Source organism: Mesoplodon bidens (assembly GCF_964165515.1).
Source record: "Mesoplodon bidens genome assembly, chromosome: 18".
Lineage (NCBI taxonomy): Eukaryota > Metazoa > Chordata > Mammalia > Artiodactyla > Ziphiidae > Mesoplodon > Mesoplodon bidens.
The window spans coordinates 38,513,556-38,539,411 of NC_138175.1; the positions used below are offsets into that span (position 1 = coordinate 38,513,556).

The 25,856-nt window shown below is 45.6% G+C and overlaps 2 protein-coding genes across 2 annotated transcripts in view; one reads left to right on the forward strand and one right to left on the reverse strand.

The window, feature by feature from the left end:
• The window catches only part of LOC308605469 (BRD4-interacting chromatin-remodeling complex-associated protein-like), a 147,188-nt gene extending 147,009 nt beyond the window's left edge, over window positions 1–179 (forward strand). Inside the window, exon 6 of the transcript XR_014013695.1 lies at window positions 48–179. The gene's annotated coding sequence lies outside the window, so the exon portion shown is untranslated. The remainder of the gene's footprint in view (window positions 1–47) is intronic.
• Window positions 180–419: 240 nt separating this feature from the next.
• The window catches only part of LOC308605471 (zinc finger protein 541-like), a gene marked incomplete at its 3' end in the record, with an annotated part of 31,773 nt that continues 6,336 nt past the window's right edge, over window positions 420–25,856 (reverse strand). Inside the window, exon 2 of the mRNA XM_081215520.1 lies at window positions 420–2,041. Within this exon, the coding sequence (XP_081071646.1) occupies window positions 420–728 (309 nt within the window). The 5' untranslated portion in view covers window positions 729–2,041. The remainder of the gene's footprint in view (window positions 2,042–25,856) is intronic.

The window sequence follows — 25,856 nt, forward strand, 5'->3', positions numbered from 1 at the left end:
AGTTCTTGAGCTGCTGATCCCAATTAACATTGACATTTGTTCTGCAGGGCTGTTCCGGATGTGGCCTTCCATGCGTGTGGTGTGATTATAAATACGAAGGAGCTCTAAGCAACTTACCCAAGAACCCATGAAGTGGGTTAAAAACAAAAATCAAATTTATCCTATGGCGGAAGTCTGAAGGTAAACCAAAAGGTGATGTAACCAACGTCTCTGACTGTTCCACTAGTTCTCCCTTTGCTCCTCCGCTGCGGAAGAGAAAGACTTAGAACTGCATCAATGGGCTGTGGGAAGGTATTCTAACAGTATTGGTAAAAATCACTACCATCTGTCCAGTGCTTCCCAGCCTGCAAAGTGCTTTTACTTTCATTTCTTCTTTTGCTTCTTACTGCTGGCACTCTGGGGGGAAAGCAGAGTGGGTATTATTGTAAGGCAGTCTGAGATTCCGGATCTGCATACTCCACCAGCGGCTTCATGGAGTCACTGTCCTTCCCTGAATACACGGACAGGGCATCCAAGTTGTCCTCCAGCATCTCGCTGGGCGCGTCAGGCATCAGGAGGCTGGGGTCCAGGTCCAAGTGGCTCAGGCCGTCGTACAGCAGGTCTCGTGAGCCAGGCCCCAGATCCCGGTTGAGGGTGTCGCCGCATTTGAGCGCCTGGCTCTCGGGAAACGAAGGGAGGTGCATCTTGGATGGAAGGGTGCCCTTGTCCCCCAGGCTGCACTGGTCCATGGCTCTCCACTACCAGGTCTCAGCCAGCAGCTACTCTCTAGACAAGCAAGGCTGTGTACGGAGTCAGGGAGGAGAGAGCTCTTGGTGGTGTTTATTTCCTGAGAATGAACGAGGAGGAATCACAATTATGAGATGGCAACACACGTGGTGGATAGAGCGTGGACTTGGAATTCAAACAGACCTGTATGGGGGTTTGTTCTCGGCCACTTAACAGCCACATGACCTTGGGCAAGTCACTTAAGGTCCATGAGCCCTAGTTTCCTCATCTGTAAACTGAGCGTAAGAGTACCTCCATCATAAGAGTGTTGTAAGGAAAAAGCAACCGAAATGTCCATCAACAGAGGAATGGATAAAGAAGATGTGGTACATATATACAATGCAATATTGCTCAGCAATAAAAGAGAACAAACTAATGCCATTTGCAGCAACATGGATGGACCTAGAGATTGTCATACTGAGTGAAGTAAGTCAGACACAGAAAGACAAATATCATATGATATCACTTATATGTGGAATCTAAAAAAACGGGGATACAAATGAACTTATTTATAAAACGGAAGTAGAGTCATGGATGTAGAAAACAAATTTATGTTTACCAGGGGATGGTGGGGGGAAGGGATAAATTGTGAGATTGGGATTGACATACACACTACTATATATAAAACAGATAACTAATAAGAACCTACTGTATAGTACAGGTAACTCTACTCAATACTCTGTAATGGCCTATATGGGAAACGAATCTCAAAAAAGAGTTGATATATGTATATGTATAACTGATTCACTTTGCTGTACACCTGAAACTAACACAACATTGTAAATCAACTATACCCCTATAAAAATTTTTTTAAAAAAAGAAGAAGAAAAAAAAAGATTGTTGTAAGGAATAAATGAAAGGATTTTGGCAACATGGTGGACTAAACTGACCTCTTTCTCCAACTATAAACACATAGAGATATGAGAAAAGACCATTTTTAATACAGAGTCAAGCTCAAGAGACAGGTAAGACCCCAAGAGCCAGCAACAATGAGGAAACTCAAAGCCACAGGTGCGAGCACAAGTTGGCCCAAGGGGAAAGTCAGACTCCAATACAGGGCCTGGAACTGTCATCCAATATGGCGGCCACCAGTCACATGTGGTGATGACACACTTGAAATGTGGCCCCGAATTGAGACCTGCTGTGAGTGTCAAATACACTGGATTTGGAAGACTTAGTACCCCAAATAATTCATTTTCATATTGATTACATGTTGAAATGATAATATTTCAGATCTACTGGCTTAAATGTAATATGTTATTAAAATTAATTTCATCTACCTCTTTATTTTTTAATGTGGCTATTTGCAAATTTTAAATTATATACATGGCTCATATTATATTTCTCTTAAAGGGCACTACCCTGGAGGCTGGGACCTGAGGTTGTAACAAACACATGCAAAAGGAAACAGGGACTTGAGTTCACAGGCAAGGGAGACCTGGGACCCTGGAAGAGCCAAGCCATCCACAGGAAAACTAAATAAATGAAAGAAAAACACCGCACACAAGCCTTGAAAAGCATCACAAGAACTAGTTAAAAACAGGACGAGAGACAACAAAACCTAGCAGAGAAAAGAAGAAGACACAAGGGGCAAGGACTTTTTTAAAAGAAACAAATGAAACTTCTAGAAATGAAAGACTTTTAAATTTAAAACTCACTGGGAGGGTTAAACAGCAGATAAACAGTGCTGAAGAGACAAATAATGAACGGGCAGAGCAATCTGAAGATAATTCTCCCCCAGAATTCAGTGCAGAGAGAGAAACAAATGGAAAATACAAATGAAGAAGCAAATGCAAAAGCCCAACATATGCCTAAACGGGGTCCTGAAAGGGAAGAGGAGAGGATGGAGAAGACACGGTACCTCAGGATGGCGGAGGGATTTCCAGAACTGCGGAAACACAGGGCTCCAGACTTAAAGATATGATTCTTGAAGGTATATGGTTAATCATGAACAAGCACTGCAAGGCCAGAGCAGGACAAAAAAAAATGAATTCATTCCTCGACACACAAGCAGAACTGCAGAACCCTAAAGACCAAGAGAAAACCCTAAAGACTACCAGGAAGACCAGGCAGATCATTTACAACTTCTCGACAGAAACGAGGCTAGAAGACAAGGACTACCACCACCTGCAGACTGAGGAAAGGCAGGAGTCAGCGCAGAACTCAATGCACAGGAAAACCAGTATTCAAGAGTCTACACAGACTTTTCCAGACAAGGCATAAGACTGTACCTTGTAGACTTTGGCTCAAACACTACCACAGGTTTTGAATCATTTAGTAAAAACAAAAAGAAAGATGAAGATTAACTTCATACTTTAAGTATTCACACTCAAAGAATCTAACCGTAACCGCCAGACAAAAGGAATAAACTATGTAACATGTAAACTAGTAGAATTGATCCTAAAAAGAAAAAGAGAGAAAAGAGTCAAAATATTAAAATCAGAAATTAAAGAAGGGACATCACTCATGATCTTACAAAATTAAAAGGATTGTAAAGGAATACTATAAACAACTGCATGCCAACAAATTAGGCAACTCAGAGAAAAACGGACAGATTTCTAGAAAGATATAAATTACCAAAACTGACTCGAGGAAACAGACTATCTGAAAAGACCTATAAGGGTAAAAAGCTTGAATTACTAATTTAAAAACTTCCCACCCATGCCAGCATAGAAACAGTGAAAACAATCTACCTTGTCTGAACTGTGGAAAATAGTAAGGTTTACAGCAACCAAGCAAACACTTATCAAGAGAAAGGTGAATGAACCACTCCCGCTCCCCCACTCTCCAACTCAGCAGTGATTCTGAAGACAGCACCCCCCTTCTCTTGTGGGTTCCTGGTGTGGGAGGGAGCAGACAGAACCTTGTTCTCAAAGAACTGAGGCTGTCTGTCCTGACCTGTCAAATAGCTTCTGAAGGTCTAATGAAAAGGTGTTGCCTTTGGGAGTTGCCTTCTGAGTTGTGTCTAACTCAGAATTTGCTCAGAGCAGAGAGTGGCCATGGAGAAGGCATTTGTCAAAAACATTCAAGGCAGTCAACCAGTCACTGCAGCCTGGGGCAAAGGATATTAACTGAGGCCGACAACAGACAGCACTGAAAGCCAGGGAGAAAAGCTGGAGAGTGAGATGCTTTGGGGAACAAGGGCTCTGAAAGGGCTCCACACTGGCAGTTTCTTACAAAGCTAAACATAAACAGGGCCTTACCATACCATCCAGCCATCGCACTTCTAGGTATCCACCCCAATAAGCTGAAAACTTATGTCCATACAAATGTTTATAGCAGCTTTATTCATAACTGCCAAAAACTGGAAGCAACCAAGATGTCTCTCAACAGAAGAATGGATAAACGAACTGCGGTACATCATATAATGGGATATTATCCAGCAATAAAAAGCAAAGAGCTATTGGACTTCCCTGGTGGCGCAGTGGTTAGGAGTCCTCCTGCCGCTGCAGGGGACACGGGTTCGATCCCTGGTCCGGGAAGATCTCACATGTCGCGGGGCAACTAAGCCCGTGCGCCACAACTACTGAGCCCACGTGCCACAACTACTGAAGCCCGCGTGCCTGGAGCCCACGCTCCGCAACAAGAGAAGCCACCGCAATGAGAAGCCCGTGCACCGCAATGAAGAGTAGCCCCCGCTCGCCGCAACTAGAGAAAGCCTGCGCACAGCAATGAAGACCTGATGTAAGCTGTAAGCTGCCTGCTGAATGTTGAAGGCCTGTCCCAACACTCACCCAGAAGTCAACTGCAGAGACTGTGAGTTGTCTGATGTGGGGTTTGTTTGTTTTGCTTTGAACATTTAAGGGAATCTCTGTCAAATGTCTCTTTGGACACTTAAGGAAATCTCTGTCAAATCTCAGAAGAGAGACTTCACTGACCACGCGTGACAAAAAATACAGTCTTTCTAAAAATAGCCTAGAGAAGTCACTAAACGAACAAACAATTAGAACCCACACTGGACAACAGCAAAGCCTGGGGTGGAGGTGCGGGGGAGAATCTGATTCCCAGAGGTACCATATTATAATATTCAAAACGTCCAGTTTTTCAACAAAAAGTTATGACGTATGCAAAGTATGGAGAGGGCCATCCATTTCACATAAATGGCATCAAACAATATGCAGCCTTTTCTGTCTGGCTGCTTTCACTAAGCATAGCATTTTCGAGTTTGATCCCCCCCTTGGGGCACATATCATCACTTTATTCCCTTTTATGGATGAACACTATTCCACTGTGTGGATAGAACACATTTTCTTCATCCATTCATCTGCTGATGAGTATTCGGGTTGTTTCCATTCTGGGCTATCACGCGTAATTCTGTCCATAGCGAGACATTTAATAAACGCTTGACGACTCACTGATAAATCGAGTGGATCCTAGAATAACTGGAGTTTGGGCTAGTTTCCTAGGCCATAGGTTTCGACTGTTTTTAAACCTTTCATGTTGCAATGGAATAGACTAGCTGCAAGTGTAACGTCTGAGTGTCACATTATGTGTCCACCTGTGTGTCTGTGTTAAGTAGCCTACTGAGGGGGCTCAAATTAAAGTTCAGTGCAGGTCTGAAATCCTGTACCAGAACTCCGGGACCCAAGTGAGTTTCAGAATTCACAATCTGAGGGATTCAGAAAGGTAAATCAATGCATACGCCACACTGTAAGTAACCGCCAGTGGGTCCAGGGCAGCACCTGGTGACCAAATCATTCTTTCTGCATTGAAACCCTGACAGCTCAGAGTAAACAGAATAAATAAAGACAGGAACGAGCAATATGTGAGTTCAGGTGTGGCCACAAAGAGGTCTGAGCCACCTCAGCATTTTCAGAGCTTCTGGGAATTCTAAATTGCAGACAAGGGAATGTGGATGACAGAAGTTTATATTTTAAGGCAAAGTGAATTTCTCTCTGCCAATTCCAAAGTTTCTTCTACAGTGCTGCTCTAAAGTGTTCCCAGCACTCCAAGGGGAAAAGAACCCATCTCCTTCACCTCCCGACTATAAAAACAAGCACATAATAAAAAACATAAAGCATTACTTAAAAGGAACATAAAGCAACATCTTATAAAGTAAAACTGTAAGCGTTTTCTCCTTGTCAGGTAGCACACCAAGTGCTCTTCGGGCCTTAATTCACTCACCCCTCACAACGACCCCGAGGTCGGTTCTATCATTACTCCCACTTTGCAGAGAAGAAAAGGGACTCTGAGAGGGTAAATCATTTGTCCACAGTCACACAACTAACAGGTAGTTGAACCAGATCTTAAACCCAGATTATTATTTTTTTTTGTATATATATTTTTTGGCGGTACGCGGGCCTCTCACTGTTGTGGCCTCTCCCGTTGCGGAGCACAGGCTCGGGACGCACAGGCTCAGCGGCCACGGCTCACGGGCCCAGACACTCCACGGCATGTGGGATCTTCCCGGACAGGGGCACGAACCCGTGTCCCCTGCATCGGCAGGCGGACGCTCAACCACTGCGCCACCAGGGAAGCCCAAACCCAGATATCTTGACTTTAGAGTTTGTGTTCTTACCCACTGCACAATACTGATTCCCTATAAATTAATCTGTAGACTGCACTGCACCAATTATACTAGAAAACACAAAAGGTGCCAGTGGGGGCGGGGTGGAACACAGGATTATGTCTCGGGATTTCCCCAATGCCGAAATCGCCTTCCTTCCAACATACTCCTACAGTCCATAGAACAAACTGGTCCGCTTACAACCTCAGGCAGGCACGCCAGAAGTCCAAAGGCTGGGCTTTGACATTTACATCCTTTTCCAGATAGTAAAGCAACCCCCCCACCCCCCGCTCAACCAGTACTGAACTTGCTCTTGTTCTGTCAACAGATAAATTCAATTCAACAAGTTTTAGCACCTTCTATGCACAGAGCTCCCCGCTAGTCCCTGTAGGGCAGGGTTTCTGGTCCCCTGGAGACATTCCCAAGCGTCCAACTACTCTTTACAAGAATTTTGTAATTTTGTGCTTTCGTTTTGAGAACAGCAACAAAGACCGAACGCAGCACCCCCCAAAACCATGCCACTATTCTTGCTAAATTTTTTATCTTCTGAAATATAGTTTTTTAATTAAAATGTCAATTATGTTAATATATAATGGGTTTACTATTGCTATTTTTAAATGAATTAATTTTTAAAAATTTATGTTTAAACTTTTAATACAGCAAATATCAGCAGATACAGTTCACATGCACAAAAATACCCTGAGGTCTTCAATAATTTTTAAGTGTAAAGGGGTCCTAAGATAAAAAAGTCTGAGAACTGCTGCTCTGAAGAGAAAAAGTCCAGCACAGACGCATGGGCCCAAATAGGTGTGTATATGTGTCTAACCTAAACCCAAAATTCCAAACTGGTGGCCAGTAACGTGTTTTGCAAGCTCCCACACCTTGGTGTGGTCTTTAATAAGGTCTTTAAATACTTATATTTAAATACTTTAATAATTTAAAATTTAATAATTTTAATAAATATATTAAATATTTAAATAAAGGTCTTTAAATACTTATTAAATTGGTTGTCAACATTTAAAGATCAAAAAGCTTCACATAAAGATAGTGTTCTGGTTTCTTCTGGAAAAAAAAAAAAAAGAAAGTAAAAGTTCTGGCAACACTGCCCCGACATTTCCACTTGGCCATTTCCACTGGCTGGCATCGCTTAGATGGGGAACACAATCTTAGGTTTGCCAGTCTGGGCCTTTACCTGCCCATCCCCTGCAGGTATCTAAGTTGCTGAGCTAGAGGGAAAAAAAGGGTTTCTTTGCAATAAATGATAAAACATACACCAATCTAATAAATGTCTGCATTCCTACAGAGCAGTCAACGTGTACGATAAATAACCCTTTCCCTCATCTGACCTCCCAAAGCAGCAACTTCTAATGGTTTCACCATTGGTACAGAGACCCTTGCATTGATGAGAAACCCTTCTGCGAAAGAAAGGAATCCATCTGACAAAGTGGATGTCCTCAGACAAATGCAAAGGGAGGAAACTCACCAGGAGAAGTGCGAGTGAATGAAAGAACCTCGAGGGAACAGGAGGGCCCAGTTTAGGTCGCACAGCGAAGGGGGTTCAGGTGACAGACCATTAGATATTTCCTCCTGGAATGCTGGGTAATCAATTCGGGACACTCATCCAACTTCTTTTGCCCTGAAAGCAGGTGGTGGAAAGGCAGGGGCAATCAGAACTTGGGTCGCCAAAGCAAGGGCACAGGTGTAAAACTGGGGGAGATTGGCAATTTTGGGAAGAAAGAAGAAAGCAATACTGAACTGGGGAGATCTAGGTAGGAAAAGGGATTTTGTTGTTAGAGGAGTTATCTTCTTTCTTTCCGTATTTTTCCTCCCTTGGGAAGGAACCTGGAGAGCTTTGCTGGGAGGAGCCTAATAGGGGTGGAACTGGTGAGGAAAAGGGGTTTTCGATGGAGAGTTGGGGAAGGCGGCTGGAAAAATAAATATTAGACGAGAGAGAAAATGGAAGGACTGAGCTGGTTGGTTATCAGTGGAACGATCTTCCAAACAGGGGGACTCTTGGTGGGAAGAAAGAATTTTTGCTGGAAAGTGATCCTCAATGCAGGAGAAATCTGGGAAAGAAAAAATAATTTCTTTGCTAGAGGAAGCTCCTAAAAGGAGCGGGAGGGGCGTAATCAAGGAGTCTGGGAGGGCTTTTTGGTTTTGCTGCAAGATCCTAAAAGGAAACAAATCTGGGTCCCCTAAAGGGAGGGGGTCTCTTCAGAAGGAAAGGAGATTTTAGCACCAGGGGCCTAGAAAGCAGAGGGCGAATGCAAGGCCGACATGCAGAAAGTGCGGAGGTCGGGTAGGGCCCGCGGCGCGAGCTGGGGAGCTGTGAGGGGGCAGTTGGGGCCTCGGGGGCGGGGCGGGATAGGAAAGAAAAGTCGGCCCGGGCCTCTAAGGAGAGTCTTCTCCAAGGGGGAAGGGGCTGCGGGGATGCAGAAGGTGCGTGACGCGGTGCGAGGGGCCCCCGCCGCGCCTGCTGCGCCCCTCGAAAGGGAGATTGGGCCCCCCTGAAGAAGAAATAGAAACGAATTCGATTTTAAAAGGGGGGAGGGGTTGAAGAATGAGGAAGGGGCGGGAAAGGACGGGGTAGGGAGGAAGGGGAGGGGGGCAGGGGCAGCAGCAACCGGGTTTTACCTGACCCTGGGGTCTCGCGCGCCGGGCCTCGTGCCTTACGGGCCTGCCGGCAGCCGCCGCCTCCCTTTCGCCGCCCGCCGGGCGGCCGGCCGGGCGCGCACGCGCAGCCGGGCCCGCTCCTGGGGCTGCCCGCTCACCCGCAGCGCAGGCGCGCGTGCGTGGCCTCTGGCCGCCTCGCAGCGCCCGAGCTTCCGGCGCGTGGCGCCCGGCCGCGCATGCTCTGAGGCTATTAGGCCGCCGCCGAGGGGCGGGGCCCCGCGGGGGGCGGGTCTTGGCGTGGTCAGGTGACCAGTGGCGGGCGGGAAAGGAGGCGGTTGGTCGCCATTTTGGAAGGAGGGCGGTTGAAGGCGGGAGAGTGTGAAGGGGCAGCGGGAAAGGAGCTGCGGGGGGAGGGGCCGGCCCCCCACGACCCACACACCGAGGCGGAGAGTCGGGCAGCTCGGGCCATTGTTCCTTGAGAGCGTCGTTCGGACGCAGCATGGGGAGCTGCGGCTCCCCGCGGGCCGCTCTGAGCTGCAGCCTCCCGCGATGCAGGGGAGGGGGTTGAGAGTAGGGGCCGCCCTCGCATTGTCGTGGGGCCTAGCGAGGCAGTCCCCCGTGCTCCCGAGGGGCCACCGAGGCCTTCCTGGCAGTGGGTTGGGAAGATGTGGGGCTGCAGAAGCACAAAGCGGGACGCCATCTGCTCCGCCTTTCTTTAAGCAAACCCTCCCTGAACCACCTGTGGGTCCGGCTATGTCCTGAGCTGTGCTGCCGGACAGAAGGAAACCGGGAAGAGCAATGGCCCGGGGTGGAAGGTGGGGGCGTGCTGATCGGCCAAGAAGTCTGAACCGTGGAACGACTTAGAAGGGGAATTCATTCCTTAGAAATTGCGCACTGAAAACATGGAGACAGCAGATTTGTGGTTGCCTGGGGGCGGGAATGGGTATCGACTAGTAAACAAACTCGAGGGGATCTGATTGGGGTGATGGACATATTCTGAAAGTGGGTTGTAGCAATGGCCGCACAACGTGGTGACTTTACTAAAAATCCTTGTATTTTACACTTCAAATGGGTGACTTCCATGGAACTTCTATCCCAATAAAGTTTTGATGTTTTAAAAAATTGATCCCTGGGGTAGGTAGAGCAGAGAGGAGAGGAAAAGGACTGGCATTCCACTTTTGGATTCCTTCATTCAACAAATATTGTTTATGGAGTTTCCGTTTTGTTCTGAAATACCGCAGTATACGAGTCAAACATCCCTGCTCTGGTTTATGTTCTAGAGCAACGCTGTCTGGTAGAAATAGAATACAAGCCCCAAGTGCCAGTCACAAAGTTTTACATTTCCTGGTAGGCATATTTTTTAAAGGTTAAAAAAAAGTGAAATTAACTTTAATAATACAATTTAACCCTAAATGTTATTTCAACAGGTAATCAATACAAAAATTTTTGATGAGATAATTTACTTTGGGGGAGACTTTACAATCTGGTGTATATTTTACATTTACAGGACATGTCAGTTCAGACCAGCCACATTTCAAAGGCTCCATAGCCCAATGCGGCTAACGGCTTTGGTACTGAAGAGCAAGCATACCTTTAGTGGGGGACAGGCAAATACATTTAGAATGCAATGTGCTTATCCTTTTTGAAAAATGTAAGGAAAGAAGGTAGAGACTGTCCGAGGATTCTATTTTATATAGGTCAATAAAAGCCTCTCTGGCAAAGTTACACTGAGCAGAGACTGGAAAGCCATGAGGAAGGGAGCTATAAAAATATCTGGGGAAGGAGCAAGTGCAAAGGCCCTGAGGCAGGAAGAGGTGGGATCCATTTGAACAGCAGTGACCAGTGTGGTTAGAACGATGTGAGCAAAGGAAAGCGTAAACTAGGGGCATATTATGTAGGGCCTTGTAGGTTATGCAAAGACAGGGATTAAAAACCTGCCTTCGTTTTAGGAGGGATTCTTCATTTATATAGCAAACACTAAAAAATACTGAGTTTCAGCAGTGTGATCTCTTGGTGGAAGAAATGAGGACCCTGGCCAATGGGTAGATGAGAGTTTAAAGAACAGGACTTAAGCTCCTGAAGGAAACTGACATTTTCCTGTCCTTTGACAAACATTGATCACTTTATGGACAGAGACAAGATCCTTGCAACACATAACACAAAGTAGCATTCAGAAATTATTTTAGAAGACTACAAGTTAATGCGACAGCCCCATGAACAAATAAAAGATATGAAGAGGCACTTCATACAAGCGGAAACATAGGAAAAAGGGCCTAATTGTAGCAAGATTTTAATGCAAATTAAAACCACAGATATTAGGTCACACCCACCAGTTTGGCAAATTTTTACATTTTTTCTATCACGCAGAGCAAGGGGAACTCACAGTACTGGTCATGGGTAAACTTGGTACAATCACAGTGGAGTACAAATTGAAGATATTGAATAAAATAAAAGATGTGATGTGTCCCATGCCCCAGCAATCCAGGGATTGACGGTAGAGAAACTTGCTCATATGCACTAGGAGATGTGCACAAGAATAGTCATAAGCAGCAAGGTTTGTAATAAAAACAAACAAAAAAACCAACTTGGATTGGATGATTCTGGAACAGAAAAAGGACATTAGTGGAAAAACTAGTGGAATCTTAAAGACTGAAATACAATGCAGGGGACACGGGTTTGAGCCCTGGTCTGGGAGGATGCCACATGCCGCGGAGCAACTAAGCCCGTGTGCCACAACTACTGAGCCTGAGCTCTAGAGCCCGCGAGCCACAACTACTGAGCCCACGTGCCACAACTACTGAAGCCCACACACCTAGAGACTGTGCTCTGCAACAAGAGAAGCCGCCGCAATGAGAAGCCTGCGCGCCGCAACCAAGAGTAGCCCCTGCTCGCTACCGCTAGAGAAAAGTCCGCGTGCAGCGACGAAGACTCAACGCAGGCAAAAAAGAAAAAAAATTAAATTATTGATGAAAGTTAAACTAAAATTCGGTAGTCACATTAAACTTAAATGTTAGTGATTAGATTATACTTTTTTACTAAATTTTGATTAAAATGTAGTAAATAAAAGTAAACAGTGAATTAAAATTAAATTTTAAATTATAAAATTACATTTTCTGCAGATGATGTTTTACAATTTTAATTCTACAATGAAAGGAATTCATGCAACATGTGTGTGAAGGTACCAAACGCAGGGCCTGGTGCATGGGAGATGCTCTGATGGGTGAGTTTCGAGGTAGGACGTGAGCTCAGGCTTAGAAGCTGGGGATGCTAACCTCTTGCCAGAGACCACACGCCATGGTGGAAGGAGCATGAGCTCTGAATCAAATATTTATCAGAAGCAGCAGCATCCCTGCCATGTGCCAGGCACTGTTTGCAGCCCTTTACGTATATTAACTCACTTGAATCCTTACAAGCACCCTATGAGGCAGATAGTATTCTTATCCCCGTTTTCCAGATGAGTAAACTGAGGCACAGAGACACTCATCGAATCAATGGAGGAGTCAGGATCCAAAGACCTGGATTTGAACCCAGCCTAACCCACAAGCTATATGGCCTCAGTCGAACCTCAGTTTCTGCCCCACAGATTGAGGACAGCGACCCACTGTGTTGGAGGTCACAAAGAGAAAATGGGAATACTTGGAAGAAAGCCCTCACTGAATCCTAACATATGCTGAACATATGTGAATGATTAAAGAGCCAGGAGGGAGGGTGGCAGTCCTGGCAGGGAAGAAGGCAGGAGCAAAGGTACTGAGGCCTCACCTTGAAGGCTGGGCCAGTATGGCTGTGTGGAAGTTGCTACAGGAGATGGGGAGTGAGGTGTGTTTGTGCCTGAATCCTGGATGCCTCCTGGAGCAGCCTTCTTCCTTCTGGTGCTTAGTGAGTGTGCCACTTGGTGGCCACAGGGCAGGGCACTCTTCTGGTAATGCTGGTTCCCATGGGTGGGGGCAGTGTGACTCTGAGGGGGGTCAGCTCCTTGAGTCAGGGCCTCCCACCCTGAAGACATGTCCCATTATCTCCGGTGGAGCCTCAGAATTCCCCCCAAACCCCCAGAGAAAACTCACCTCAATTTAGGAAAGCGAAATAGGTTGTAGAACTGGAAAGGACCAGAGATGTCATCTGGTTCAACCCTTTCAATATACGCAGATCAGGAGACTGAGGCCCAGAGAGGGCAAGGGACTTGCCTAAAGTTACACAGCAAGTCAGTGGCAGAAACAGGGCCCGATGCAGCTATCTTGACTCCTGGACCTGTGCTTTTTCCTCTCCCCCAGGTTTGTGTATGGGAGTATCTGGGTATTCACATGAATTGAACAGATGGGAGCAGGGGAGGGGAGCTGCCAGCCATATTGCACTAAAGGAGAATTGGGTGGTGTTTGCCTTGACAGTAAACAACAACCGCCATGCTATTAAATTATTTTTAAGTTTGACATTCAGCCATTTTACTGAATAAATGATTCAACCAAGTATTTCCTAAGTCTCTACTATATCTCCAGTAAGCTAAGCACCAAAGGAGATTATAGACAAAGACCCAAGAAATTGTCCCACCTTGTTAGGTCTTAATGTTTTTGTCCCCCCCTAAATTCATATGCTGAAACCTAACTCCCAATGTGATGGTATTAGGAGGTGGGCCTTTGAGATATGATTAGATCATGGGGGTAGAGCCCTCATGAATGGGATTAGTGCCCTTTTAATTTATTTTTTATTAAAATTTTTTTATTGAAGTATAGTTGATTTACAATGTTGTGTTAGTTTCAGGTGTACAACAAAATGATTCAGATATATATATAGATATATATATAGATATATATATATAATCTTCTTCAGATTCTTTTCCCTCGTAGGTTATTACAAAATATTGAGTATAGCTCCCTGTGCTATACAGTAGGTCCTTGTTCATTATCTATTTTATATATAGTAGTGTGTACATGTTAATCCCAAACTCCTGATTTATCCCTCTCCTTTCCCCTTTGGTAACCATAAGTTTGTTTTCTATGTCTGTGGGTCTCTTTCTGTTTTGTATGTAAGTTCATTTGTATCTTTTTATTGACTCCACATATAAGCAGTATCGTATATTTGTCTTTCTCTGTCTGGCTTACTTCACTTAGTATGATAATCTCTAGGCTCATCCATGTTTGGACACGATTAGATCATGGGGGTGGAGCCCTCATGAATGGGATTAGTACCCTTTTAAAAGAGACCCTAGAGAGCTCCCTCACCCCTTCCGCCATGCGATGTTATAGCAAAAAAAAAAAAACCCAGCTGTCTATGAGGAAGCAATATCACCAGACATTGAATCTGCCGGCACCATGATCTTGGACTTTCCAGCCTCTAGAACTATGAGAAATACATGTTTATTGTTTATAAGCCACCAGTTTGTAGCATATTTGCTATAGCAGCCTGAATGGACTAAGACACACCCTTTCCAACTTCACAATTGTTGTCCGATAAGGTTGGAGAAGTAAAAAGAGACACATAAAATAATAAAGAACAATTATCAAGGTTAGGATTGGCCATCATTAAAAATAACACTAGGCAAGTCTTTGCTGTACTCTGCCACACCTCCATCATCTTATAAGTGCATTTGCCCTTCAGTGTCTTCTAGATGGACACCATCTCTTTTTATCTTTGAGTCTCCTGCAGTCAAACATTTAACAAATATTGAACACCTGCTCTGTGCCAGAATACCGCAGTAAACAATCAGAAAATCTCCCTGGTCTCATGGAATTTATGTTCTTGTGCAGAAGACAAGCAATAAACAAGGAAAGAGATAACAAGTTAACTCCAAAATGAGATGAGAGCTATGAAAGAAATGAACACGACAGTGTGATAGAGAAGGTCTGGGTGCTTTAGAACCTGGCTGTTCAAAGCACGGTACCCAGACCAGCAGCATCAACAGCTTGTTAGAAATGCAGAAGCTCAGGCCCTATCCCAGACCTCCTAAGGCAGGAATTGTTGCATTTTAGCAACATTCCCATGGGATTCATGTGTACCTTGAATTTTGAAAAGAACTGCCTTAGACGCATGATCCACGAAGACTTTTCAGGGGAGGTGGCATTTGAATGGAGACCTGAAGGTTAAGAATCAGGCTGTCAAGCAGAGGTCTGGAGCAAGAATTCCAGGCAAAGGGAACTTCAAGTACAAAGGTCATTATACCATGTAGAGGTCTGAGGAGCTCAAAGAGGACCCGTGTGGCTATGGCAAGCAAGTTGAGGATACTGATGTGGTTAAAGAAGTGGCTGAGGGCCAACCAGAGCCTGGTGGGCCCTGGGAAGGAGTTTGGATAGCATGTGAAATCAACAGAATCCACTGAAGAGCTATATGCGAAGAGAGACACAGTCTGATGGGCATTTACAAAAATGTCCCTCTGGGCCTGAGGGACTTCATACTGTGACAACTTAGCTAAGCTGGAACCACATTTCTCAGAATTCCCTTCCATATATGGTCTGGGTTAGGCTTGGCCAGAGGAGAAATCCACACAACATTAAGATTCATTCAGTGATTTTTTATTTTTATTTGTTTTCGGTACGCGGGCCTCTCACTGTTGTGGCCTCTCCCGTTGCGGAGCACAGGCTCCGGATGCGCAGGCTCAACAGCCATGGCTCACGGGCCCAGCTGCTCCGCGGCATGTGGGATCTTCCCGGACCGGGGCACGAACCCGTGTCCCCTGCATCGGCAGGTGGACTCTCAACTACTGCGCCACCAGGGAAGCCCCTCATTCAGTGACTTTTATCTAATGTTAATCCATGTTCAGATTTCCCAATCATCGTCCAGATATCTCACCTTAATAATATTAAGATGAATAATATTCCACGTGACAATTAGAGCTGTCCTAAGGTTGATCATACATAATTGCAAAAAAAAAAATTTGTTAGGGGTGGCAAACAGCATCTTCCAATGGTTTCTCCCCTTGGAGTGACCAGATTTTACACAACCAGCCCTAAACGGAATGGTGTGATGGGAAATGCACATCTCATGCCTGGAGATTGTGAATGAATTGACAAGCCCATGACAAGGGCATTGTTTGGTTTGAAAGCTTCCCCAGGTGGTCCCAGCGTGCATCCTGGTTTGGGAATCACTGCTGTGGCTGCAGGAAAACCTGCCTGTCTCAGAAGTCAAATCCTCACCATGCTCTCCCTGGCATGTTGGTGGATAAAGCTGCCCCTGGGGTCCTCTCCGCCTCCCACCACTGCCTGACCTGCATGCAGACCACCTGCTTTTTTCAACAGGTCATGACAGTGCTTCTGATACTGGGATCAGGAAGGTTATCTGGTCACCGAAACTTTGGAAGGCGTGAGAATGCTTAGGAAGCCTAGGCAGAAAAGGAGAGTCAAGGGGTCGGGGCGGGGATGAGGGTGGGGTGCCCGGATTTGCACTTGGAAAAGTGCAGGCATTTGAGGAGAAGTCAATCAGTGAGGACACTGAAAAAGAAGAACCAGAGAAGTGGAAGGAAAACCATGAAAAATTAAGCCCTGGTGAAGCGAAGGAAAAAGATGCTCTCCAGAAGGAATGAGGGGTCCGCCCTGGCCACCGGTTTCTGCTCTCCACCCTGCTTTCCTTTCCTCACATTCATCCCTTGAGTCACTTCCTTCAAGCATCCTCAAAGCCCATGCCCCTCACAATCTGCAGTAGGCACGTTGCCAAACTCTGCCATCTGCCCCCCAAGCCAGCTGAACACAGCGAAAGGAAACCACCCAGCCAGCCTGGCATGTTTTACCTGAATCACAGAAATCACAGACCTCAAGGGGGCACAGGGCACTCTCTCTGTGTCTCTGGGGTGCTTGCTTTCACTCCATCACAATAGGACTGTTTCCTTCCAGGCCTCCCACCCACCCACCCCTGCCATCCAGCTGATGGCCATGTCCCGTGCTTCTCTGTACAAACTGAACCCCACAGTAGGGAACCCCCTCATTGCCTAGCCCGAGAGCCCAAGCCCCCTCATTTTCCCGTTGGTTACCAGTCCCGCAACCCTTGGGTTCCATCCTGTTTCTCAAGGACTGAGGTTATTTCCTTTCTTCTTTCCCTTCTTTCCTTCCTTCCCCATTTCCTCTTCTGCTGCTGCTTCTACTTCTCCTCCTTCTAACTCTCCTCCTCCTCCCCGCTTCCTGTACAATCTGGCCCCATGCCAGCTGCTGCAATCCTTTCTAAAAGGCAGATGGGGACCCTCCACCTCTTGGCGGGAAGAAGGGTCACAGTACTGCGGACAGACTTAGCTGCTACTGTCTTGTCTAAATGTGTTTAGGTGGTGACCGTTAGCTCCCTCCGTAGTAAAGGAATCTCTTCTCCTTGGCGAACAGCAATCTGAGACGTGATGCTTTGAGACCGTGTGAGCATCCTGCACCCCACCAACCTTTCCCCAGGGATGTTGGCATGTCATTCTGCCTTTCGCCTGGAACAACGTTTCCCAGCAGTTGACCACGTCCAAGATGATAGCAGCCTGAAGTCAAGTAGTCAGAATGGAGATGGACAAAGATGATGACTCTCGGTTTAATTGCAATGAAATCAATCCCTCACTGTGTAACTAATGACTAAGTACGCATCTCTTTTGCTCATTCCATGAGGATGGGGGCCATGCAGGTCTTGGTCACTGTGTCTCCAGTACCTAAGAGGACCTTCCAGTAACAATAATATAAAAGCACCAGGTAGTGTTCTAGCACTTCACATCCACTCCCTCATTGAGCAAGGAGGGTTGCTGCTATGCCCATTGTACAGGTGAGGAAACTGAGGCACAGAGAGGAGACTGACTTGCTCAAGGCACAGAGCCAGTAGGTGGCAGAGCTGGGATATGAACCTGGAAGCCTCATTCCAGAGCCCGCACTCTTCGATATCATACTCTCTGGCTTCAGAATGAAGCTGCAGGGCTTCCCTGGTGGCGCAGTGGTTAAGAATCTGCCTGCCAATGCAGAGGACACGGGTTCGAGCCCTGGTCTGGGAAGATCCCACATACCACAGGGCAACTAAGCCCGTGCGCCACAACTGCGGGGCCTGCGCTCTAGAGCCCACGAGCCACAACTACTGAAGACCTCGTGCTTAGAGCCCGTGCTCTGCAACAAGAGAAGCCACCATAGGGAGAAGCCTGTTCACCACAACGAGGAGTAGCCCCTGCTCGCTGCAACTAGACAAAGCCCGCGCACAGCAACAAAGACCCAATGCAACCAAAAAAATATAAATAAAATAAATAAATTCAAAAAGAAAGAAAGAAAGAAAGAAGCTGCAGTGCCACTATGGAAAACAGTATGGAGGTTCCTCAGAAAACTAAAAATAGAATTGCCATATGTTCCTGCAATCTCTTTCCTGGGCATATATTTGGAGAAAACCATAATCGACAAGATACATGCACCCCAATGTTCATAGCAGCACTATTTATAATAGCCAAGACATGGAAGCAACCTAAATGTCCATCGACAGGTGAATGGATAAAGAAGAGGTGGTATCAATACATATACACGATGGAATACTACTCAGCCATAAAAAGAATGAAATAATGCCATTTGCAGCAACATGGATGGACCTAAAAGTGATCATACCAAATGAAGTCAGACAGAGAAAGGCAAATACCATAAGATATCACTTATATGTGGAATCTAAAATATGACACAAATGAACCTATCAACAAAACAGAAACAGATGCACAAACATAGAGAACAGACTTGTGGTCACCAAAGGGGAGGGGGAGTGGGGGACGGAAGGATTGGGAGTTTGGAATTAGCAGATGCAAACTATTATATAGGGGATGGATAAACAACAAGGCCCTACTGTAGAGCACAGGGAGCTATAGTCAATACCCTGTGATAAACCATGAGAGTATATCACAAAAGAATGTGCAAAAGAATGTATATATGACTGAATCACTTTGCTGTACAGCAGAAATTAACACAACATTGTAAATCAACTATACTTCAATAAAAAAAAGAAATCCTTTGAGACTATAATAATAAAGATATTCTCCTTAAACAAAACAAAGCAAATAACAGAAGAAACTGCAGTAAAAATTTATTGAATGAGTTAACGCTGCAGGGTGTGGAGAGGATGGGGGGTGGGGAGTTTGGGAAATGTGTTCCAGGTCATTTCAGCTCCCTCTACTTCAAATCCTTTAAAGTGGGACTTTTGTCTCATTTGCTGGGTTTTTTTTCAATGATGGGAAACGTCCAGCCTTCACAGAATGCGTTTTCTGAGCACGAGTAGCACTGGGCCAGCCTGGCAGATGGGTCCCTGCTCTGCCATGCCAGGTCCTTTAGAGCACAAGGCTCCAAGATCCCAAAGTGCAGCTCCTTCCATGAAGAAAAAAATTCAAGTGTGTCCTATGTCTGAGGCCACCCAGGATATTCATTTTCCTAACAGAAAACTCCAGATTCACAGATACTGTCCCTTCCTTACCAAAGTCGAAGTTTCCCTGTGTGGGGTCCAGAAAAGAGGAAAGGGTGTAACAAAGGCAATTTGGCCAAAGCCATCTTTGAGCAGGAGACGTGGGTGGCTGAGGAGGAACTGTGCTTCTCTCCCTTCCACTAGTACCTCTCACCTTATTTCCTAAGATTCAGCAAGATCATCAACTGCTCTGAAATCAAGACCATTGTTCCTTGATTGCAATGATAATAATAGCTCTCACCAAAACATGGTCCAAGTTTCAAAGCTGTTGTTCTTTGTCCCTGCCATTCTCTCTTGAAATGTTAATTCAGCATCCCTGGAAGGGACATATTTTGTATTATTAGCAGCAAGCTACAAGCTGAATATCAGAATAAGAGTTTCAAGAGGAAGTTGTTGAGGGAAAGGTGAGAGATAATTTTGGATTTCTTTTGTCATTCAATAAATACTAAAATACTGGGTGTTGGGGATGCCCACACGTTCATCTTAGTGCTTAGCCTCTCCTTTGTATCAGTTAGCTACAGCTGTGTAAGAAACCATCTTGAAATTTAGTAGCTTAACACAACAACTTTTTCTTTTTCTCTCACGTGTATTTGGGTCGTCTAGACAGTTCTGCTAATCTGGGCCAGGCTTGGCTGACCTTGGCTGGTTTCACTCGTGAACCTGCCATCATCCTCTGGCAGGTTAACTAGAGGCTGGCTGGTTTCGAATTACGTCAGCTGGGATGACTCAGTTCTTCTTTACCTCTCCCCCACATCCCGCCAGCAAGCTAGCCCAGGCATGTTCTCATGGCAAAGGTGGAGAAGAAGAGAGAGAAGAGAAATACTCTGAGCCTCTTAAGGCTTAGCCTTGGAATTTGTGCACTCCTGCTGTATTCTACCGGCTAAAGCAAGTTGTAAATTTCAGTTCAGGGGATGGGAAAAGAGACTCCGTCTCTCTTTTTTTTAATTTTTAAAAAATATTTATTTATTTATTTTGGCCCTGCTGGGTCTTAATTGCGGCATGCAGGATCTTCGCTGCAGCATGCGGGATCTTTAGTTGCGGCATGCATTTGGGATCTAGTTCCCCCATCAGGGATCGGACCTGGGCTCCCTGCATTGGGAGCGCGAAGTCCTGCCCACTGGACCACAAGGGGAGTCCCAAGAGACTCCATGTCTTGATGGGAGGAGCTGCGAAAGCACACCGCAAAGCGCCCGGATAAAGGGAGGGGTGGAGAAGGGCAGCCTCAAGGCAGGGAAGAGTGGTCCTTCTTATTTCTGCTTCTCCCATGAGCCAATGAAAGTCTGATTCCCATTGTCCACAGTTGCCTCATCTGCCCCACAGTCCTGTTATCTGACTTTAACCTTCACTTCTTTCTGTGAGTCCCTTAGGTCTCTTTTGGGGCAGCTCTATCCCATTCCTTACTCTCCAAGCCCCCAACCCCACCTCCACCCATCATTGGAGGCTGATGAATCCCCCTCCTACTTCAGGATAAGGCCGATTCCAGCTTCCCTGCCTTTTGTTTATTTCTTCCATCTCCTGTGGGAGGTGTTTGTTCTTGAATGCTCATGAGGGAGGGGTTCAAACTGGACTCCTCCCACTTTCTCAGATCCCCCCACCCCCACAGCCCCAAGTTAGTCACCCTTCTACCTCCCTGTGGGTCAGTCCTCTTGTTTCCATCCCCACGTTTCCATCCCGGTCCAGGCCCCACCATTATCTCTTGCCCTAGACTAACATCACTGTTGCGGCCTCTCCCGTTGCGGAGCACAGGCTCCGGATGCGCAGGCTCAGCGGCCATGGCTCAAGGGCCCAGCCGCTCTGCGGCACGTGGGATCTTCCCGGACCCGGACACGAACCCGTGTCCCCTGCATCGGCAGGCGGACTCGCAACCACTGCGCCACCAGGGAAGCCCGGTGTCTGGTTTTTAATCCTGGTTCTGCTGTTGATCTGCTGGGTGACCTCAGGGACCTGACTTTGCCTCTCTGTGCTTCAGTTTCCTCCTGCTGGAGACTGAATGTTTATTTCCCCCCCAGCCCTCAAACTCTATATGTTGAAACCTAATCCCCAATGTGATGGTATTTGTAGATGGGGCCTTTAGGAGGTGATTAGGTCATGAGGGTGGCATTCTCATGTATGAGATTAGTTCCCTTAGAAAAGAGACCCCAGAGAGCTCCCTCACCCTTTCTGCCACGCGAGGACGTGCAAGAAGATGGCTGTCTGTGAACCAGGAAGCACCTTGATCTTGGACTTCCCAGCCTCTAGAACAGTAAGAAATAAATTTCTGTTGTTTACAAGCCACCCAGTCTATGGTATTGTGTTCCGGCAGCCTGAACAGACTAAAATACCTCTTCTATAAGACACCTCACTTTTACAGATTAGTGATGATAATAGTATCTGCTTATAAGGTTGTTTGGTGTAAGGATCCGAAAAGCAACCTCATCTGAAGATCTGAAGCACTTGGGACTCTTCTGGTCCTGGAAATTGACAGGGATAAATGGCGATGATAGGATGGGGGTGGGGGGATTAATTCCATCCGATGTACTAGGTCTGTGCTCAGTATGTCACTGGTCCTCCCAGTGAGCCTAGGGGTCAGTTCCATTTTCCCGATGAGACAACTGAGGTGCAGAGAGCCTCAAGGTCACGGTTGCCCAAGGTCACGGTTACTGAATAACTGGGCCACGAGTTGAACTGAGATCCATCTGATTCCTAAGTTTCTCTTTCTGACTGTGAGCACCGGCTTCTCCCTTGTCTCCCCGCTTCCCCTCTGACCCCCCAGTCTCTGCTCCCCAGTCCGCCAAAGGGAGGCAAAGAAGGGGTCAAGCTAATCAAGTCTCCCCCTTCCTAAGATTTTTCAGCAACATGACTCAGTCCAATGCATGATCCAAGATTGGATCCTATACTGGCGAAAACATGGCTATAAAGGACATTACTGAAGGGAAGCGAGAGATTTGAATTTGTGGATTAAACAACAGTATTACTGTATCAGTGTTACAGTTCCTGATTTTGATAACTGTCCTGGGGTTTTTGAAGAGAATGTCTTTGTTCTGTAGCTCCATGCTGAAGTATTTATAGGGATCAAGGGACAGGATGTCTGCCGCTGCCTCTCAAATGTTCCGAAAAGAGTGAGATAAAACACATGTGGTTACGTATTATTGACTGATGAACCTAGGAGGATGGGGTTCTTTTTACTCTTCTTGTTTGAGAAGAGTAAACTGTCAAAGAGTTCTGTAGTTTGATCTTATTTCAGGTGAAAAACAAATCAGCAAAAACACACTCTTCATTCTGCTCCTCAGTAGGTACCCATGAGAAAGGAAAATCTATGTCCACACAGACACTTGTACCCGAAGGTTCAAAGCAGCATTATTCACAGCAACCAAAAAGCAGAAACAACCCAAATGTCTATCAACTGATGACTGGATAAACCAAATGTGGTGTATCCCAACAGTAGAAATATTGTTTTATTGAAGTATAGTTGATTTACAATGTTGTGTCAGTTCCAGGTGCACAGCAAAGTGATTCAGTTTTATATATATCCTTTTCCATCATAGGTTATTACAAGATATTGAATATAGTTCCCTGTGCTATACAGTAGGACCTTGTTGTTTATCTATTTTATGTTTAAAAATTTTTTATTGCCGTATAGTTGATTTACAATGTTATGTTACTTTCTGCTGTGCAGCAAAGTGAACCAGTTATACATATACATATGCCACTCTTTTTAAGATTCTTTTCCCATATAGGTCATTACAGAGTATTGAGTAGAGTTCCCTGTGCTATACAGTAGGCCTTTATTAGTTATCTATTTTATATATAGTAGTGTGTATATATCAATCCCAATCTCCCGTTTTATAACTCCCCCCTTGTAACCATAAGATTGTTTTCTACATCTGCGACCCTATTTGTGTTTTGTGAATAAGTTCATTTGTACCATTTTTTTAGATTCCGCGTATAAGCAATATCATACGATATTTGTCCTTCTCTGTCTGACTTACTTCACTCCGTATGACAATCTCTAGGTCCATCCACGTTGCTGCAAATGGCATTATTTCATTCTTTTTTATGGCTGAGTAATATTCCATTGTATATATGTACCACATCTTCTTTATTCATTCCTCTGTCAATGGACATTTAGGTTGCTTCCATGTCCTGGCTATTGTAAACAGCACTGCAATGAACAGTTTTCTCTGGATATATGCCCAGGAGTGGGATTGCTGGATCATATGGTAGCTCTATTTTTAGTTTTGTATGGAACTGCCATACTGTTCTCCATAGTGCTTGTACCAATTTACATTTCCACCAAGAGTGTAGAAGGATTCCCTTTTCTCCACACCCTCTCCAGCACTTATTATTTGTGGACTTTTTAATGTCAGCCATTCTGACCAGTGTGAAGTGATACCTCATCGTAGTTGTTGTTGTTGTTGTTTTTTTTTTTGCCTGCACCATGTGGCATGTGGGATCTTAGTTCCCCAACCAGGGGTCAAACCTATGCCCCCTGCATTGGAAGTGTGGAGTCTTAACCACTGGACTGCCAGGAAAGTCCCCTACCTCACTGTAGTTTTGATTTGTATTTCACTAATAATGAGCAATGTTGAGCATCATTTCATGTGCCTATTGGCCATATGTATGTCTTCTTTGGAGAAATGTCTATTTAGGCCTTCTGTCCATTTTTTGATTGGGTTGTTTGTTTTTTTGTTATCAAGTTGTATGAGCTATTTGTATATTTTGGAAATTAAGCCCTTGTCAATTGCATCATTTACAAATATTTTCTCCCAATCCATAGGTTGTCTTTTTGTTTTGCTTATGGTTTCCTTTGCTGTGCAAAAGCTCATAAGTTTGATTAGGGTCCATTTGTTTATTTTTGCTTTTATCTCTATTGCCTTGGGAGACCCAACAGGGGAATATTATTCAGCCATAAAAAGGAATGAAGTTCTGATTCATGCTACAGCATGGGTGAACTTTGAAAACATTGTGCTGGGAATTCCCTGGCAGTCCAATAGTTAGGACTCTGCGCTTTCACTGCCAAGGGCCTGGGATCAATCCCTGGTTGGGGAACTAAGATCCCACAAGCCATGAGGGGTGGCCAAAAAGAAAACATCATGCTAAGTGAAAGAAGCCAGACACAGAGGCCATATATTGTAGGATTCCATTTATATGAAACATCTGGAATAGACAAATCCATAGAGATAGAAAGCAGATTCGTGGTTGCCTAGGGTTGGTGGGGAGGGGGACATAGGAAGGACTGCTAATGGTACAGGATTTCTTCTTGGGGTGATGAAGATGTTCTGGAACTAGATAGTGGTGATGGTTGCACAGCCTTGTGAATATACAATAAACCATGGAATGGTCCACTTTACATGAATAAGTTTTATGGTATGTGAATTGCATAGCAGTTAAAAGTAATAACGACAGTGACAACAAACCCTTCAATGACTGTGTATGGCTTTTGGGATCAAACCCCAAATCCCCGGTGTAAGGTCACCCAGTCCCTAAGCCTCTCTCAGCCAAGCTCTCAAGACTCCAGCAGCCCAACCTGCCTTCTTTCCCTGCCACTGCCACCTCTGGGGCTTTGCACCTGCCCTTCCCCTCCAACCTTGTCTGACTAACTCTATTTATCTTGCAAGTCTTAGCTTACAACTGACTTCCTTCACGATGTTGTCCCTTAATCCCCAGAGTCTAAGTCACCGGGTTCCCAAAGTAGCATTTGGGATGATTTCCAGGTGACTTTTTTTTTTTTTCCTGTACACGGGCCTCTCACTGTTGTGGCCTCTCCCATTGCGGAGCACAGGCTCCGGACGTGCAGGCTCAGCGGCCATGGCTCATGGGCCCAGCCGCTCCGTGGCATGTGGGATCTTCCCAGACCGGGGCACGAACCCATGTCCCCTGCATCGGCAGGCGGACTCTCAACCACTGTGCCACCAGGGAAGCCCTCCAGGTGACATTTTAATTGTTATGCATTTATTTTAAAGCACGTTGGGGAAAAAAGGAACTGGCCCTTCACACCTGTGACTTCATGACTATTGTTCCCTGGGATCAGCCTAAGGTAGCCCCAGGGGAACCCATCAAAGGAAGAAAAAAAGTTGGTTGAAGGAACAAATTTTATTTTATTTTATTGAAGTATAGTTGATTTACAATGTTGTGTTGATTTCTACTGTACAGCAAAGTGATTTGGTGATACATATATATTTTTTCATATTCTTTTCCATTATGGTTTATCACAGGATACTGAATATAGTTCCCTGTGCTATACAGGAGGAACTTGTTGTTTATGAGAGAACACATTTCCAAGGTACAGACAATAGAGGCAGTACTCGGCAAAAGTTGTGAAATAGACCTTTAGGAATAATAGAAGTGGGGAAACCCCGGTGGGCTGAGTTAACTCCACCTGACCTCCCATAGCAGCCGTCAGGCTAATATCTGTCACACCGCGAAATGATTTGTTTTATGTCTGTCTCCCGCACTGGGGTGTGAGTCCCATGAAGGCAGGGCTGGGCCTGGCTCTTCCCCGCTGTTTCCCTAGCACTGCCCGCGCAGGGCGGGGCATGGAGCAGGTGCTCAGACAGGGTGTGCTGAATAAACTGAGGCCAAGCTGTTCCGGACTGTGGACTACCCCCAAGGGCACTAGGGAGCCTTAGGAGGG